This window comes from Theobroma umbraticum, unplaced genomic scaffold, assembly GCF_002168275.2.
Source record: "Theobroma umbraticum cultivar Fairchild unplaced genomic scaffold, ASM216827v3 scaffold_239.1, whole genome shotgun sequence".
NCBI lineage: Eukaryota > Viridiplantae > Streptophyta > Magnoliopsida > Malvales > Malvaceae > Theobroma > Theobroma umbraticum.
In genome coordinates this window covers 316,392-332,795 of record NW_018397273.1, presented here as the reverse complement: position 1 = coordinate 332,795, position 16,404 = coordinate 316,392, and the positions used below count along the sequence as shown (strand labels likewise).

At 32.4% G+C, this 16,404-nt stretch overlaps 3 protein-coding genes across 4 annotated transcripts; 1 reads left to right on the top strand and 2 right to left on the bottom strand.

Moving 5' to 3' along the window:
* Positions 1-1,990: 1,990 nt before the first annotated feature.
* Positions 1,991-3,715, top strand: CCB1 (cofactor assembly of complex C). The gene is made up of 4 exons (XM_021442264.2): positions 1,991-2,685; positions 2,895-3,019; positions 3,142-3,294; positions 3,366-3,715. The coding sequence occupies exons 1-4, from the start codon at positions 2,323-2,325 to the stop codon at positions 3,550-3,552; spliced, it is 828 nt and encodes a 275-aa protein (XP_021297939.1). The 5' UTR covers positions 1,991-2,322; the 3' UTR covers positions 3,553-3,715.
* A 138-nt stretch (positions 3,716-3,853) lies between these two features.
* LOC110426927 (cytochrome b-c1 complex subunit Rieske-4, mitochondrial-like) lies at positions 3,854-5,899 on the bottom strand. The gene is made up of 2 exons (XM_021442265.2): positions 5,569-5,899; positions 3,854-4,808 (listed from the first exon to the last, which is right to left on the bottom strand). Exons 1-2 carry the CDS (start codon positions 5,747-5,749, stop codon positions 4,165-4,167), a joined length of 825 nt encoding a protein of 274 aa, XP_021297940.1. The 5' UTR covers positions 5,750-5,899; the 3' UTR covers positions 3,854-4,164.
* A 7,827-nt stretch (positions 5,900-13,726) lies between these two features.
* Positions 13,727-15,934, bottom strand: LOC110426890 (uncharacterized). 2 transcript variants are annotated; one of them, XM_021442222.2, is made up of 2 exons: positions 15,353-15,934; positions 13,727-14,676 (listed from the first exon to the last, which is right to left on the bottom strand). In XM_021442222.2, the coding sequence occupies exons 1-2, from the start codon at positions 15,486-15,488 to the stop codon at positions 13,994-13,996; spliced, it is 819 nt and encodes a 272-aa protein (XP_021297897.1). In that variant the 5' UTR covers positions 15,489-15,934; the 3' UTR covers positions 13,727-13,993. The 2 variants fall into 2 exon arrangements, with proteins under 2 accessions (XP_021297897.1, XP_021297898.1); XM_021442223.2 differs by having other exon boundaries at positions 13,727-14,658; positions 15,353-15,933.
* Between the last annotated feature and the right edge of the window lie 470 nt (positions 15,935-16,404).

The window sequence follows — 16,404 nt, the reverse complement described above, 5'->3', positions numbered from 1 at the left end:
GGAGGAAAAGGAAAAAAAAAAATTAATTTTAAAATTTGGATATAGAAAGAATTGAACCTAACCTTTGAAGGTTAACTTAAATTTCTTACCGTTACTCTAAACTAACTCATTTACTTTGTGAAGGGGTGGCAAAGCTATATATTATGAATTTTATACACATAAAAAAAATTAAAAATTGAGAGAATCGGAGCCGTCCTTGGTTAAGGGTTAAAGTGAAAAGTATCTAGCACATGTAGGATACGAGCATGATGTGGATGTTGACTTAGAACTGTAATTTTATCATAAAGTATTTTTTGCCCAATCAAAATGATTCCAATTATGATGCAGTGTGTAACAACTTCATCACAAGGCATGTGACTAACGTGACGTTTGGTAACTTAATTTATTTTTTTTCTAAATAAAAATAGAAATACTGTTTCCATTTTTTTTCTTAAAAAGGCATAAATAAAATATATTTGGTAATATTCCTATTGCAAGAAACTTTTAAAAATAAAAGCATTTTTGGTAATATCATATATTTGCTTTTGTTATATACTAACTTAAAAAAATATAACAAAATAAAAAATAATTAAGCCATTTAAATTATCCAATATGCAAAATAACATTTTTGTAATTATTTTACCAAGTTCAAAACTTACACCAAAAGGTAAGAACACAACCGAAGACATAAGATTCAAAGAAAAAAGTAACAATTAGAACAATAACTTTCAAACTTAACATTTAAACCAATCATTTGTCATAGACACTTGCCCAAATCTAGTTCTCAATCTCATCTCTCACACGGTCATTTGTCAAAGTCGACCACGAGATATGTTAATGTCAACAGGATTTTGTGAATTGCTACCACCAACATGACTTTCGTCCTCCACTATCATTAGCATAATCAAATTTAAAAGATAAAATAAAGTTAAATTGGAGAAAATGGGAAGAGAGGTGGTTTGGTGTTAGTCTAATTGGAGATAAGGTGGTTTAGCGTGTTTTTTGTTTTGTTTTCAAAACAAAAAAAAAATGTAAAACACATTTTTTATGTTTGCTTTTTTTTTTCCACCAATTTTAAAAACGTTTTTAAACAAGAAAAAACAAAAATAGGGTTACCAAACACATTTTTTGTCTGTGTTTCCATAATTCTACAAATAAAAACTAAAAACCAACAATCACCCTTGTTACTAAACGGGATCTAAAATTTTCAATTATAATTTTTAACATGGTATGTAATAATTACATTTTTCAACATGATATGTAATAACTAAACTTTCAATATAACATATAACAACTATATTTTTTAACATAGTGTGTCATAATTGAATTTTCAATACAACATGTAACAATTACATTTTTCAATATAGCATATAACAACTAAATTTTCAACATGGTGTGTAACAATTAAATTTTCAACATGACGTGTAACAATTACATTTTCAATGTGATTTTTTGTCACATAAAATATATGTTCCATCAATTTGTCAACTTAGCGCTTAATTATAAAAAATCGAAAACGTTTGGTGCTTGATTGTTACAATTGAAATGTTTGACCCTTAATTGAAGAAGTGTTCAAACTTTTAGTCCCAATTTGTGCATTTACCTCCAATTTTCCTTTCAATTTTATTATTATATTATTCGACTAAACTCCGTACTTGACCAAACTCTTTTGTCTTTTGATTTCTATTTACACAAGTCATTAACTTTAATGAAAAATTAACAATCATCAGATATAATCTCAACTGATAGTTTCGATTTTCGTAACACTTTACATAATTACGTAACCAGTGATATAAAAGTAAGTTATATGATTATATCATCAAAACCATATCATATGACATGTAGATAAAAAAAAATTCATTGGCATTAAGTCCAATGATTATTTAGTTTCGTTACAATTAAAAAATTATGGGAGTATGAATCAAAAAATAAAGACTTAAATAGATATAATAAAAAATAAAAAACTTAATTAAATCAATAGACATAATTCAAGAATTTTTTTTATTATTTAAGCCATATTGTTATTATTATTATTTCCTCCTATATGCTACAACCCTATTTGAAAAATGTTGGGGAAATTGGCAGTAAATACTTTATCATCTACTGCTTGGGAAACCATATTGCTGAACAACAATAGCTATTTTTGTAAGACGTAAAGTTTAAGCAGAAAGGGAAGTTGTTTTTTTGTAGTTTTGGGGCACGCTGGTAAAACTTGAATGGTCTGAATGCAAAAGAGATGGTTAAACCTGGGCCAGTCGAGTGGCTAACCATTTTACAGGGCTAGGCATCGGGCAACAATTAATTTGGCTGGTTCCTCTGCCATTGGAAGTGCAACTTTGGGATATGGCAACAAGGATAATATCACCACATCCACAGGCTCTCTCCTCCCTCTCCCTTCCTTCCGAATTCAGCAGCAGAAACAGTAGACACCTGCATCAACACCAGCCATGGCTAGGACGGGCTCCACCAACCCACTTGAGACCCGGGAGGCAGCTGCTCGCTCGACTCTCCTTACAACAAACCCTCTTATCATCCTCTTCTGCTCTTTCGGATCATCTCCAGAATTACCAGCAAAACCCAGATTCTACGTATTTGCTAGCAGAGAGTGCGGGCTATTCCTTGGCTAGCTACTACACTTCTCTTGGTCTCTTTGTCATCTCTGTTCCTGGCCTTTGGTCTCTCATCAAACGCTCTGTAAAATCAAAGGTATCTTAACATGCTACCACAATTGCCCTTGTTTTATCAAGTAAGAGGCAAACTATTTTCAGAAAGTTGGGTTTTTTCAGTTTTCCTTGGCTCAGAATTTTGTGCCAAGTAGTAGAGAAATTGCAGGGATAAGAATGAGGATTTCCTGCGTTTGTACTTGTTTTCACTTTCAATATTTCAGAGCTAACTTCGTGGGGACAACATTTCAGATAGTGCAGAAGACATTTATAGGGGAAGGGGAAGAGAAGAAGGCACCAAATCAAGTTGGTGGAGAAATTTTATCTTTCTTCACTCGAAACAATTTCGTCGTCACTGATAGAGGAGAAACCATTACGTAAGCTTACCACCATTGATTCATTTCAGTATGCAATGCAAACTATCATGGTAAGATTAAGATAAAAAGGAGGAGAGCTTTTTTACGAACTAAAGCTGGGGCAACTGCTTTTGTTTTTGAAGGTTTGAGGGGATGATGGTTCCCAGCAGAGGACAAGCAGCATTATTGACATTCTGCACCTGCATCAGCCTTGCCAGCGTTGCCCTTGTGCTCACCATCACAGTTCCAGATGTTGGCAATAACTGGTTCTGGATCACCGTTCTAAGTCCACTGGCGTAAGCACCTCCTACAGTTTCTTTTGTTGAAATCGTGATTTTAAGTTGACACACTTTGGGTGGAATTGCAGAGGAGCTTATTACTGGAAGCGGGCATCAAGAAAGGAGCAGATCAAGGTTAAACTCTTGGTTGCCGACGATGGGACCCTCTCTGAGATTGTTGTTCAAGGTGATGATCAGCAAGTAGACCAGATGAGAAAAGAACTCAAGCTAAGCGAGAAAGGAATGGTCTATGTAAAGGGTATCTTCGAGAGATGACAAGAAGAAATGTTGATATTGCAACCTGGCGGCTCTTTGAAATGCACTCCAGGCCCCCGGGTGTATGGTTTTAGCCTTTTACGTAGGAGTCTTCTGGGAATTGGCTTTGTCGTCAGAGTTCCCTGAAAAATTTTGTGATCATCCATAAATCAAATGCAGCATTGTCATGTATGAAAAAAATGCTTAATCGTCCTAATGGTTCTCCCTCCCTAACCTGCTTTTATTGCTCTTCCCATGAAACTCTATTTGCTAGATTTATGCATATGACAGAATCCCTAAGGTATTGGCTTGGTGCTGGAAATTTTCCAGAATAGAAGTGCCATTATGGTTCAAAACGTAATCAAAATAATTAAATAACAGCATCCTGGAATAGTCAAAGTCTAAAGAGCATCAATGCTCAGCAAAATCCAGGCAACTTATTCAGAATTCAGAGCAACACCAACTGGAGACAGCTACAATTATCCCAGTTACTAAAACAACCCTAAAAATGCCCTGAAAGGAAAGGGCAGCAAAAGCAAAGATCTGCAACAAGTCTTCGGCATTATCTGATAAAATTAAAAAATTATGAGATCCCAAATGACCACTGTTTGCTTGATTATTACACTGCTATTCTCAACCAATCATCAACTGGTTCTCCTCCAAGAAGGTGTAAGTGGGCACCTCCAGGTTGTATGGTGCAGGCCCCTTGCGAATCCTGCCAGAGATATCATAATGGGAACCATGGCAAGGGCAGAACCATCCACCAAAATCACCAGCATTTGGCAAGGGAATGCAACCCAGATGCGTGCAGACTCCAATAACAATTAGCCACTCTGGATTCTTAACCCTCGCTGCATCCTCTTGTGGATCACGAAGTGATGCTAAATCAACACTGTTTGCCAGCTTGATATCATCCTCAGTTCGGCGCCTGATAAAGACTGGCTTTCCACGCCACTTAACAGTAACAGTGCTGCCAGGTTCAATGCTGGAGAGATCAACCTCAAGAGAAGCCAGTGCAAGAACATCCTTACTGGCTGACATGCTCAGCACAAACTTGAGGACAAGCAGACGGATAAGAGATGCATACACAAACCTACCACCTGTCAGGACAAAATAGGCAAATGCCCGCTTGCTGGGGTCACCTGGAGGAAAACGTTCATGGTTGTATTCATCATAGACTATTTTAGAAGTGGGATTCTTAATAGCTGCTACTGTTCCTGGAACATCAGGAATCATGCTGTTTTCACATTTTGGGGTGAGTGACTCAGAAGCGAAACCTGAAGCAAACATTAGAAGTTGTTTCTTTAGTGGATAAGCACAAAATGACAAAATCAACATTGTTCACCATTCCAGTAGTTGAATTCCAGGAAAGGGAGAACACTGTATGGTAAATATCAACTCACGGTCATGGAAATGTTAGGGATAGTTCCAAACAACCACAATATACATAAAGAAACCCTAGCATAGAGCCTCCACTGCAAGGCATTGTAAATATTGGTTCTCAAAAAGAACAACAAATGTAAACTGGAAAGGTGTAAAGGTCCAGCTCCTCCTTCAATGGTAATGATGATGATACGACAAAGAGGAAAGTGAGCAAAAGCATTCCTTAACATGCCTTTGATTAAACGTCACACCTTTACACCTTCAACCAACAAAGCCAGACCTACCTTTCAGTCTTCCTTTGCCGTCAGATAGGTGCCTGGCCCTAAATGTCAACTCTTTTACACCTTCAACAAAGGGTGTCTAATTTGCTAACTAAATCTTCACCATTTAGGGCTACGTTTGGATCCAAATTCATCAATTTTTTTGACTAATTTGAGCATTTACCGAAATTCCACAAAAAATGGGGTGTCTAATTTGCTAACGTTTCCTTTTTCACATATCCAAATCAAAAAAATAGACGAAAGTAAAAAAGAACATTTAAAAATGATGCAGAATAAAAGATTATTATCAAAGAAAGTTCATTACTTAAAATTTGTATACGAACACGACAGCGTATGAAAAACCTAAGTATTTTGTAAGACGAAAAACCCTAACCTCTGGTGGGAAGAAGGAAGTGAGAAGCGAAAGAGAAGGAGGAGCTTGATCTGAGATCATCGGAAGAATCGGTATCGTTGATTAAACGGCGAGGGGCGATCGCGGAGGCAGCCTGGTGGTGCCTCCACCCCGACGGACAGGAAGTGAAAGAAGAGAGCCTCCTGGTCGCCGCTCTCAGCATCTTCGATTCGATTCGCAAAGACAGAGCTTCAATTTACTCAAGTTCTCTCGAATTTAGCTTAGAAACAGGAATCGATCTCTCTCTATCTCTCGCTTCGCCAAATATCGGGAACTCCAGAGGAATAGAAACAGATCGCGTTTTTTAACCCAATAATAATAATAATAATAATAATAAAGGGGCACAATTTCTTTTTTTTTCCAGTAAATTGGAAAAGGTAATGATGACCTGTGATCAGCTCATTTAACCAGCGACTCTGATTTTGACACGGCACCATCAAATTTACCTTTGACCTTTTGATTTTTTGCCTTTCTTTCAATTTGCCCCCTTCTTTTCTCCCCAATTAATATGAAATATGAAAAAATGGAATAACATTTGCTCATATCTAGTAATGCAATTTACTTGTATGAAAGGTTAAGTTATATTATTGAAAAATTAATTAAGTTTTACCCTTTTTTATAACTTTGCATGTTATATTTTGTCCTCTAATTTTTTCCTTTCTTTCATTTTGCTCAAAACAACAATATACATAACTTGTCATGTTTTTCTTTTTAAACTCAACAATATGTCTAGTAGTTTTTTGTTCCGCAATTAATATGAAATATGAAAAAATGAAATAACATTTACTCGTATCTAATAATGCAATTATTATACGAGAAATCAAGTTATATTATCGAAGTTTTACACCTTTTTACAACTTCATGCAATCAACTTTTTATTTTACCCTTTCATTTTTTTTTTGTTTTATTTCATTTTGTTTCTTCATCTGTTTTTCTCAAAGAACAACAATATGCGTATGTCACGAGTCACTTTTCAAATCTTAAAAACATATCTATTGTGTGGTAGAACATCTTTAGTTATAAATCCAATACTTACTCCATCTCTTATTAGTATAAGATTTATAAAATTTTATCTTATGTAATTATGCAATAATCTCGTTACAATAGTTCTTTCAACCATAGAAGAAAGAGACCCATTTTAATCAAGCCTACTTCAACATTGGTATCTCTCGTAGTAGTCCCATATTAGTAAAGACTTGAATAAATTCTAACACGGGGTTCACACTTTTAATTAAAATAACATACCTATTAAGTGGAGGAGGTCTTTATATAAAAACTCAAAACTTATCCTATTTCTTACTACCATGACATTTAACTTCTTATATTTTTAATGGTATATCTTTTCTCTACAATAAATATGAAATACAAAAAAGTGAGAACAACATTTACTCGTATCTAATAACACAATACTTATACGAGAGATCAAGTTATACTAATATAAAATAAATTAAGTTTCATGCCATTATAATTGATGCTAGATTTTGCCCTATGATTTATTTCCTTTCTTTCATTTTGCCTCCTATCCGTTTTCCTCAAAAGAAAACACCATGCATAGCTTCTAATGTTTTCTTTATTTTTTTTTATGCTCTACAACATGTTTACTAGTATTTATTTTGTCTCCAATTAATATGAAATATGAAAAAAATGCAATAACATTCACTCCTACCTAGCAATGCAATTACCGATAGAGAGATCAAAGTTATACCAATATAAGACTAATTAAATTTTACATGCTTATAATTAATAAGATTTTGTCATTGGTAAATGCATTGAACCACGAAGAAGTGCTAAATACAGAATAGTATCCTTTTTTATATATATTTCTTCACTTTCTACAAATTTTTTAATTATTTACCTCAAAAAAAATACAAAACTTTATTGGTAATAAAAGGATGGAAAAAAAATAAATGAGTGGTAAAATATTAGTTTCTCGAACCATTAAAAAGAATAGTATCTCAACAAACATAGGCCCAATGGGCCTGTTTGATGCTTCTCTCTTGCCTTTGCTTTGGAAGCTTTTTTAATGGGCTTACTTGGAACCCTGAAACCAGACCAACTCATACGTTTTAAGGATATAAAATTTCAAGGCTGTCTTAGCTCAGCCCAATGGGCCTGTTTGATGCTTCTCTCTTGTCTCAGGTGGTTTTTAACCATGTGGTTGTGGGCTGATTCCCGAAGAAAGATGAAATGTTTATTTTTAATTTTTTAATTTTTTATAATTTTATAATGATTTATATTTTTAATTTGCAACTTCAGACTTTTTTTGCTGATTTATTTTTTTAATGATTTATTTTTTATTTCTAATTTGTTAGAAATATTAACTCAATGAGTAAGTGATAAGGATGTCTTAAGAGTGGTGAATTGGACATTAAAAATTTTGAAGTGCTTGAAGTCCACAATTATAGTCTACTATTGAAAGACTTCAGTTGACTATAGTTGGCTATAATTGTATATTTTCCTTAGCACTCCTTTTTCAAAAACTATTTGACAAACTTACAGTCCACTAAAAAGATTTGACAGTTCATCTTAAACTAGAAAATTGTTTTCAAAACTTGTGAAGGAAATTCCAAAGAAATTTTTGATGATTACACCAATTTGTGTATGAGTTTACACTATCAAAAATAACTTATGGAATGCTCTTGCTAATACTCAAAACAATTTTCAAGTGTGAATTAAAGAGAATAACTTAAGCACTAATTTTCAATAAGAATTCCTCTTGAAAAGTGTATGATTTAAAACAAGTATTTTTCAACTAAAGATGCATAATTTGGGATTGGATGAAAATCATTTTGAATGAGCTAAGAAAATATTTTCAAATGTAATTCAAATTAATAAAAAAACTACTTTTTAAAAAGTACTTAATAAAATATGCACAAACTAAGGAAGTGAAAATGTAATTTTGAACACAAGCAATTTTGAAAACCAAGGCAATAACCCAAAAGCAATATTTCACTAATAAACCACAAAGCTAAAAACAAAATCAAGATATAAAAATTTTATAGAAATTCAGCTTTCTCAAATGCTTGAGTTTTCAATCTACCCAAGGAAACGTGCTTTTTGGCGAAGTCAAACATTAAACCCTCACAATGGTTTTTTCACATCAAAAGATAACTTTTATATCGATTTTTTTAACGAGATTAAACGATAATCCTTACAACAACTTTTAAATAGAATCAAACGATAAACCTTACAACGATTTTTTCATGAGATTAAGTACAACCCATACACTAACTTTTCAAGACTAAGTTGGAAATTTTACAAAAACTACCAAAAGTGCCTCTAAAAAGTAGATTTTACTAAGTGAGTACAATGGAAAAAGAATGTTTAATAATGCGTATAAAGATAAGATATAAAGATTTGAGTGAAAGCATACAAAATTTCAGCCTATGTAGAGAATGCTTGGTTTGCTAGGCTTTTCTCTTTTTTCTTTTCAAGACCCTGATTCTTAAGAATTTGACTTTTTTCTTACTTAAAAATGCTGTTAAAGGGTCCTTTATGTAATTATAGATGTCATGTAGCTGTTGGAGATGCGTCGGCAAGAATCTAACTATTAGACATAAGTTCGAAACAAATTTGACCGTTGTTGAGCTTCTCAGATTGACTACTAGGCTCTTAAGATCGACTATAGTTCTTCAAATTTTCATATTAGGGCTTCTATAGTTGAGTATGATCATCTTTTTCTTGATTCGTTTCTCAAGAGTGTACATTTTGGAGTTCTGGGCATGGGTAGTCTGACTATCTTTCTTGGAGGATCGACCATGGCTTTTCAAAAGTTAGATTTCTAGTCCAAGTTGTCACAGGATTGGCTACTTTTTTTATGGGATTGACTATGGCTATGTCTTTTCAAGTCTTTTGGTACATTCTTGCCCATTCTACCATAGGATAAACTTGTCTTGTAGTAAGATCGACTAGAGCTTTATTTCTTCAAGATTTCTTGTCATTTTAATAGGTAAATTCAATCATATCTTTCTTATAATCAAATGTTGAGTGACGAATGAATTTTGTTCTTTGAAACAAGTTTGATGATATAAAATTCATACATCTTTAAATGTTTCGAGATGAACTCAATCACTTATGTGAACCTATCTTATAATTTTAACATCTCAAATATGAATGTTAGCGGAATTGTAAGCACTTATACAACTAAGACATTCGAGTTTGTGAACATTTATGAAGTGAGTGTGTGAAAGTTTAATAACTTCAAAAATTCACAAAACTAAAACAATCAAGTTTATAATCATCTAAGAACAAATATAAGAGAGTTTGTAATTTCAAGAACTTGTCAAGGATTACTCTAGTAAAGCAAATACAAATTTGAATTATTTTGCCATAATCAAAACTATATTCTTTTTCAAGCTAACATTTCCTATTTATTTTTGATTTATTATTATTTTATAATGATTTATTTTGAGTTTACAATTTTTAATTTTTGATTTATTTTTAATCTGCAACTTCAAACTTTTTAACTGATTTATTTAGTTTTTTATAATGATTGATTTATTTAGTTTTTTGTAATGATTTATTTTTAGTTTCTTCCCTATTTATGTTTATTTTGTAATGATTTATTTTTAGTTTCCAACTTTTTCATATTTGATTTATTTTTAATTTGTAACTTCAGACTTTTTTGCTAATTTATTTAATTTTTTATAATGATTTATTTTTAGTTTCCAATGTTTTTATTTGTTATTTATTTTTAAATTTCAACGTTGTACTTTTGTACAGCAAGATTTTTATTATGATTTATTTTTAGTTTCCAACTTCAGATTTTTTTGCTGATTTATTTTGTCTTTTATAATTATTCATTTTTAATTTTTAATTTCCAATTTTTTAGTGTTTGATTTATTTTTAATTTTCAACTTTAGACTGTTTTACAGCGAGATTTTTATGACGATTTAATTTTAGATTCCAACTTCAGACTCTTTTGCTGATATATTCAGTTTTTAATAATGAACTGTTTTCAATTTTTAATTTCCAATTTTCAACTTCAAACTTTTTTTAAGGCGAGACTTTTATTATGATTTATTTTTAATTTCCAATTTCATACTTTTTTGCTGATTTATTTATTTTCCAGCCTCCCTTTTTCTTTTTTATTCTTTTTGCTTGATGTGATAATGTATGTAGTCATTCAATCCCCAAAAGTGGAATTCCTTGAAGCTTGAACTGAATATTTTTACACTATTTTTTTTCCTTAAAGAAGAAGAAAGAAACTTGGAAAAAGTTTGTCGGATGCATTCTTAAAGCTTAAAAATGGGTTTAATTATTCCTTTCGTTCGAACTTTTTGGTAACTATAAAGTATTAGAGATTGATAAATAAATCCCAGTAGGAGTATCTAACCAGACACAGCATCTAAACCTACCACTTGCAACTTGTAAAGAGGAGGCAGCAAGCATGTTTGATGAAAGTAACCTAAGACATTATAAAGCGGCAAACATAAAGAACTTAATTATCACGCTTATAAAAATAAAGTGAATAGAATTGAAATGTTCATCATTTGATACTGATATTATTACTGTCCGAATTTATGTTGATGGCAGAAATTTAAAATAAATGATGATTAAATTGACACTTTTTATTTTAAAAAAATTTTAAAAAATAAATAAAAGTGTTATGTTTGTCACTTGACATTGATATCATTATTGTAAAACATTACAGTTAAATGATAAAAATTTATGAACATGTAATTATTAATTTAAAGAATATTTTAAAGAGAATATTTTTTAAATTTTTTCTTATTATACTTGTGCTCCAAGAAAGTCTAAAGTTCTTTATTTGCAATTCACTTTACATACATAGGGTTAGGTCTAATTTGTTATTATAAAAACTCTACTTGCACACTAAATAAATTTAAATCTAATTAGTTATTATAAATAACCTTATGTCAGTCTTTATTGCAAGAAAATTTAGATCTAATTTACTATTATAAATAACCCTATATGAGCTTTTATTTATAAATTTAATAATGATTTAGTCGGCATTTCCTCTATACGTTTGTGGCATTGAGTCTGATTGCTGTGTTCTGTTGATGATGATTTACTGTATTGACTTTAGATAAAAAGACAATAAATAGCCGCAAACTTTGACACAGCGCACGTAGGGGAGCCGAAAGCAGAGCACCGCCTGTAGGCGCCGTGGCAGCAAACATGGATTCTAAGCACACAACTTTTTTTGTTTTGTTTTGCAAGAATGATCGCCCGACAAGGACAAGATGCTTGCCAATGCCCCAGAGAGAGTCCAAGGGAGATGCATGTGATGATCTGCCATGTTTGTTTCGATTCCTTGTGCTAAGTTTGCTATCATATCCACCTACGTGCAATCAATGGGGCATCTCTCTCTCTCTGTTCAGTGTTTAGCACACTTTGGTTTAGTTCTTCGTACCAATTATAGCAACCTTTTTCTCAGTTCCGACAGACATCCCAAGAAGTTTCTATGCTTTTGTCCCACTCGCAACATTCCTAAGGCTTTTTTTCCTCCCACCCCTTCTCATACTTCTTTTTCTTGTTTTACACGAAGAAGAGTTGAACAAAAGAATAAGACATACGATATTTAGTGACAATTCTATTTGATTAGAAAGATCAGATTCCATTGCAGACGAATTGGTAAATTTCATAATTTTTCGTCTGATACACTTGTTCATTTACTTTTATCCCTATTAACATTTCAAATAAAATTCATACAATTTTAATTAAAAAAATTAACTAAAATTAAAAAGACATTAATTGAGGTTTGAATTAAAGTTGTCAATAAATAAAATATTCGTTATTTTTAAAGTATTTTAACCCGAATTCTATTTTATAGATATTCAAATTTTTTAAATACTTAATTAAATTTCAAATTATTATCCAAATTTGAATCTAAACCCGTTATAAGTAAATTTAATTATCTAAACTCGATTATAAGATATTTTAATTTTATAAATAATAGAGATTTTTGATTATAAAGAACCCATTAACACCTTCAAATTGAACTGAATTTACAACCCCTGTGCATATTCAGATATCCCACGAGAAAACATGAAAGTTTATCTCAATCACTGGTCTAATGATGCGGCTCCCTTCAACATATTCGTGTCGTCTTGTGCATCACGATAGCTAAAATTGCAAATTAGAATTTTTCCAACCAGCCACGATTTCTTTTTTCAACATAATCCGCCAAGCAGCAATTCGTGTTGAATTTTTTGGATTCATTAACTTGCATGGTCTTTTTCTTATTATTATTGTTTAATATAAAATAATAAATTAATTATGTAGCTTTCATGCATATTTTAGAGCAAGTGAATTTCTTTACGGATTCTTTAGTTAGGTTTGATATTTGTCGATCTGAAATGCTTTATGTCTGGTGATACCATGTTCTAAGCATGATGTACTCGTTTTAATTTGTATTTTTACGAAACTGTGTATTCTTTGACTCTTTTCTCTAAACTATATGTATCTCAATTTTATTGAGATATATATATATGTAATAGAACCGGTATTTTGATAATAATAAAATTATTTTATTTTGATAGAGAAAAATATATATATATATATTAATTACCAATTGAAGGAGCTTTAGAAAGTCTCTTTAATAGTTAATATATATATATATATATATGATAAATTTTATATAATCTCATATTCCAAAAGAGATCTTTCTTATATCATAAATTTCATTTCACATTTCTAAAATTTGAATTGGAAATTTAAATTTTCAAATACTAATCACGAAAATATTCTTTTTGGAAGCATATATAAAATAGGATGTTCCGAAATTGTTTTTAAATATGATATTTTTGAAGGCAATGATTGAAAATAATATCTTCATTCCATAAACAAAAACATAGAAAGAACAATATCTTCTTATTATTAAAACCCAAAGCCCAATGTGGAAGATGTTCATATATGTAGTAGTTGTATATAAGAAGTCCGGAATAATACTCCCTCCATGTTATTTTCCATGTCCATCCTTTTTTTTTTTTGAGATGTCTCAAAATAATTGTTTATATTACAATTTTATTTTTCGTGATTTTTTTACTCTTTCATATTAAAAAACATTAAATATCTAAATTACAAAAAAAATTCAAATTTTAATATAAAATGTATTAAAGTCAGATCTCTTGTCGTAATGAGATAAATATTTATAGACGAAAAGAGTAATACCGTGATCTCAAATTCACTGACCATCATATGCCTATCATCTGCATGTTTGAGGCTAGCAAGATGGCTAGGCAGACTAGCATGAATTCTTTTAAGATAATCTCGACCCTTAATTTGTCATCTGATGCAGGAAACTAATTCATCTTAATCGAAAATAAAAATAAAAAACTGAACATAATATAATATCATATGGTTTCATTCATCCAAAGCTAGAAGAGAGGGTTATGACCAAGATTCCCTAATGAATGTACTTGATGAACCCTACTGCACGCGGCTACTCCTTTGGTTTCCTGCCCTCAGAATAATCGTTCCCTGGATTAAGAAATAAATGAGAGCTAGGAGAAGAAGAAGAAAAGCTTCCCATCTGTGCTGGTGATGAAAACCTTGGCAACTCATCATGTTCCCCTACTTGGTTTCGCGCCATTCCTGAATAAGTGGTCGAGGAAGTCATGGATGAAGAAGTATGTGAGAAGAGAGCTGGTTGTTGAGTATGGAGGCCAGCTGATTCAACGTATTGCCAATAGTTATCAGTGAAGTCACTTGAAAGCAGCTGCACATATTGTGACAGGTACGGGAATGCTTCATGGGGTAATGAAGAAGGAGCGATGTTTGGAGGTGGAGGAGGAAGTTGCGGAGTAGAACTAGAACCTGAGCTTGGAACCTGTTCATTAGGAACAGGGATGGGATTATTGTTAGAACATGCAGAGAAACAAAACTGATCCAACCCCCCTCCTTGAACGCGTTCAGGAAAATTAAGCTTGGCTTTGCTTCCTTTGAACTTTAAGGCTGCTGCATCATAAGCAGCTGCTGCAGCTTCTGCGGTATCAAACGTACCCAGCCAAACTCTAGCCGCCTTCTTGGGGTCACGGATTTCGGCTGCCCACTTCCCCCATGGTCTCTGCCGTACACCTCTATAGTGCCTCTTCCTGATCACGTTTCCTTTCCAAAGAAGAAACACTTAAAAGTATTTGTCAATCATGAGGATCATTACCTCCAAGATATTTCATGCTAGAAGCCTAGAAGGAATGCACAAACGCACATGGAAATACCAAAAAACAATGACTAAGAGGGCCATGAAAACAAAGGGCAACCAGGCAACAGAATTTGCAAGTGAAAAACTTAAATTTGTCATGCCGGTCTGCAGATAATAAATTTGCGAGGTGTTTGTTAATTTTGTATTAGTATTATGTAAAAGAATATATGGCTTAGCCATTTCAATCTACTTCGTGATGTCTAGACTCACTATAGCAAATGAAAGTATAAAGAAATCGTGTAATTAACGATGAAATCCCTTCACATGGTTTTTGGATGTGCGGCCAGTTGCACTTTGAAAGAGCTTGGAGGGATCTATCAAGTGGGGAGATATAGAGCTTGCAATTGCACCCTTTTCATTTTCAAACTTCATATAAATAAATGGCGTTTTGGTTCATGATTCAATCATTTACAAGCACTTGCTAATTAAATCTAGAAGAGAAATCAAATCAATATATATATATATATATATATATTTCATGGGAGACCAGAGAGAGGAAGGATTTTAGAAAAAGTATAAAGAACGACAAATAACTAGTGATCATCAAGTCATCAGGATGGTTATGTATATATCTAGTTGATCAAATATAGGTTGATTTACCTTGATCCTTTGCAGGAAGGGAGGACTGGTCTTGCTCTGTCAGGACAGACACCTGATCAGTTGCTTGCTGGTGAGGCAAGATATCACTCTGGGTGTTGAGACGGTGATGATGTGCAAAGGCTGATGCTGCAGCCATGGAAGAGGTATCTTGTTGAACCAGCTGACCATACGATGAGTAGAGAGAGAATATGTCATCTTCCTTTTTCTCCTCCGATGCATCGAAAGGAAGAGGCCTCTTCCCATGTTTCCGATCCACCTTGCTTTAACCTCTAAACCCGCAGCTTAATCAATTTTTCTTCTTATTTATGTTGTGTTTCATGTGATCTTTTGATCAAGTTTATCAGAATGTCAGACAAGTTACCACCTACCAGCTATACTTAATAGCAAGACCAGTCGAAAAAAGTAAAGATCTGGAAAATCGATTTGGGTTATGTTAAAGAACAACAAAAACCTCAGAAAGAGATCATAAAAGATTGATATGCTGATGAGGAAGGAAAGGAAAAGTTGAAAAAAGAGAAAGAAAAAGAGCATAGAAAATAAGGGGCAGGATTGCTTGGAGGGTGTTCATTGCTCGCCTGTGCGTTAAAGTCAGTTTTTATTTATCCCTTGCGCCAGAGAATTGGTCTTCTGCATTGTCAACGCAGCCCTGATCGACTACACCCCATTTTTGGACCTTACACCTGTCAGCTCATACACCCATATTCAAGATCAAGCTCTATATTTTTTGGGCTTAATTTAAACGTTTGTCTTTTTTTTTTTTTCAAAAATTAAAAAAAATTGGAAAATTATAATATAAATGTTTAAAACTTTTTAATATAAGATTGTAAAAAAGTATACATAAAAAAATATTAATTTCTTTTTTTATAAAAATAGATAAAGAAAAAAGACAAAAATTGTATTATCATCTATATAATTTACTATTCTTACTACTTAACTATAATAACATGAACGTCCTCCTTGCTCTCTTATATTTCAATTTATAGTTGCAAATGTAAATATAGGTAGTAACTCATGACACTACAAAAATGAATTTTTTTTTGACAGAATTTATT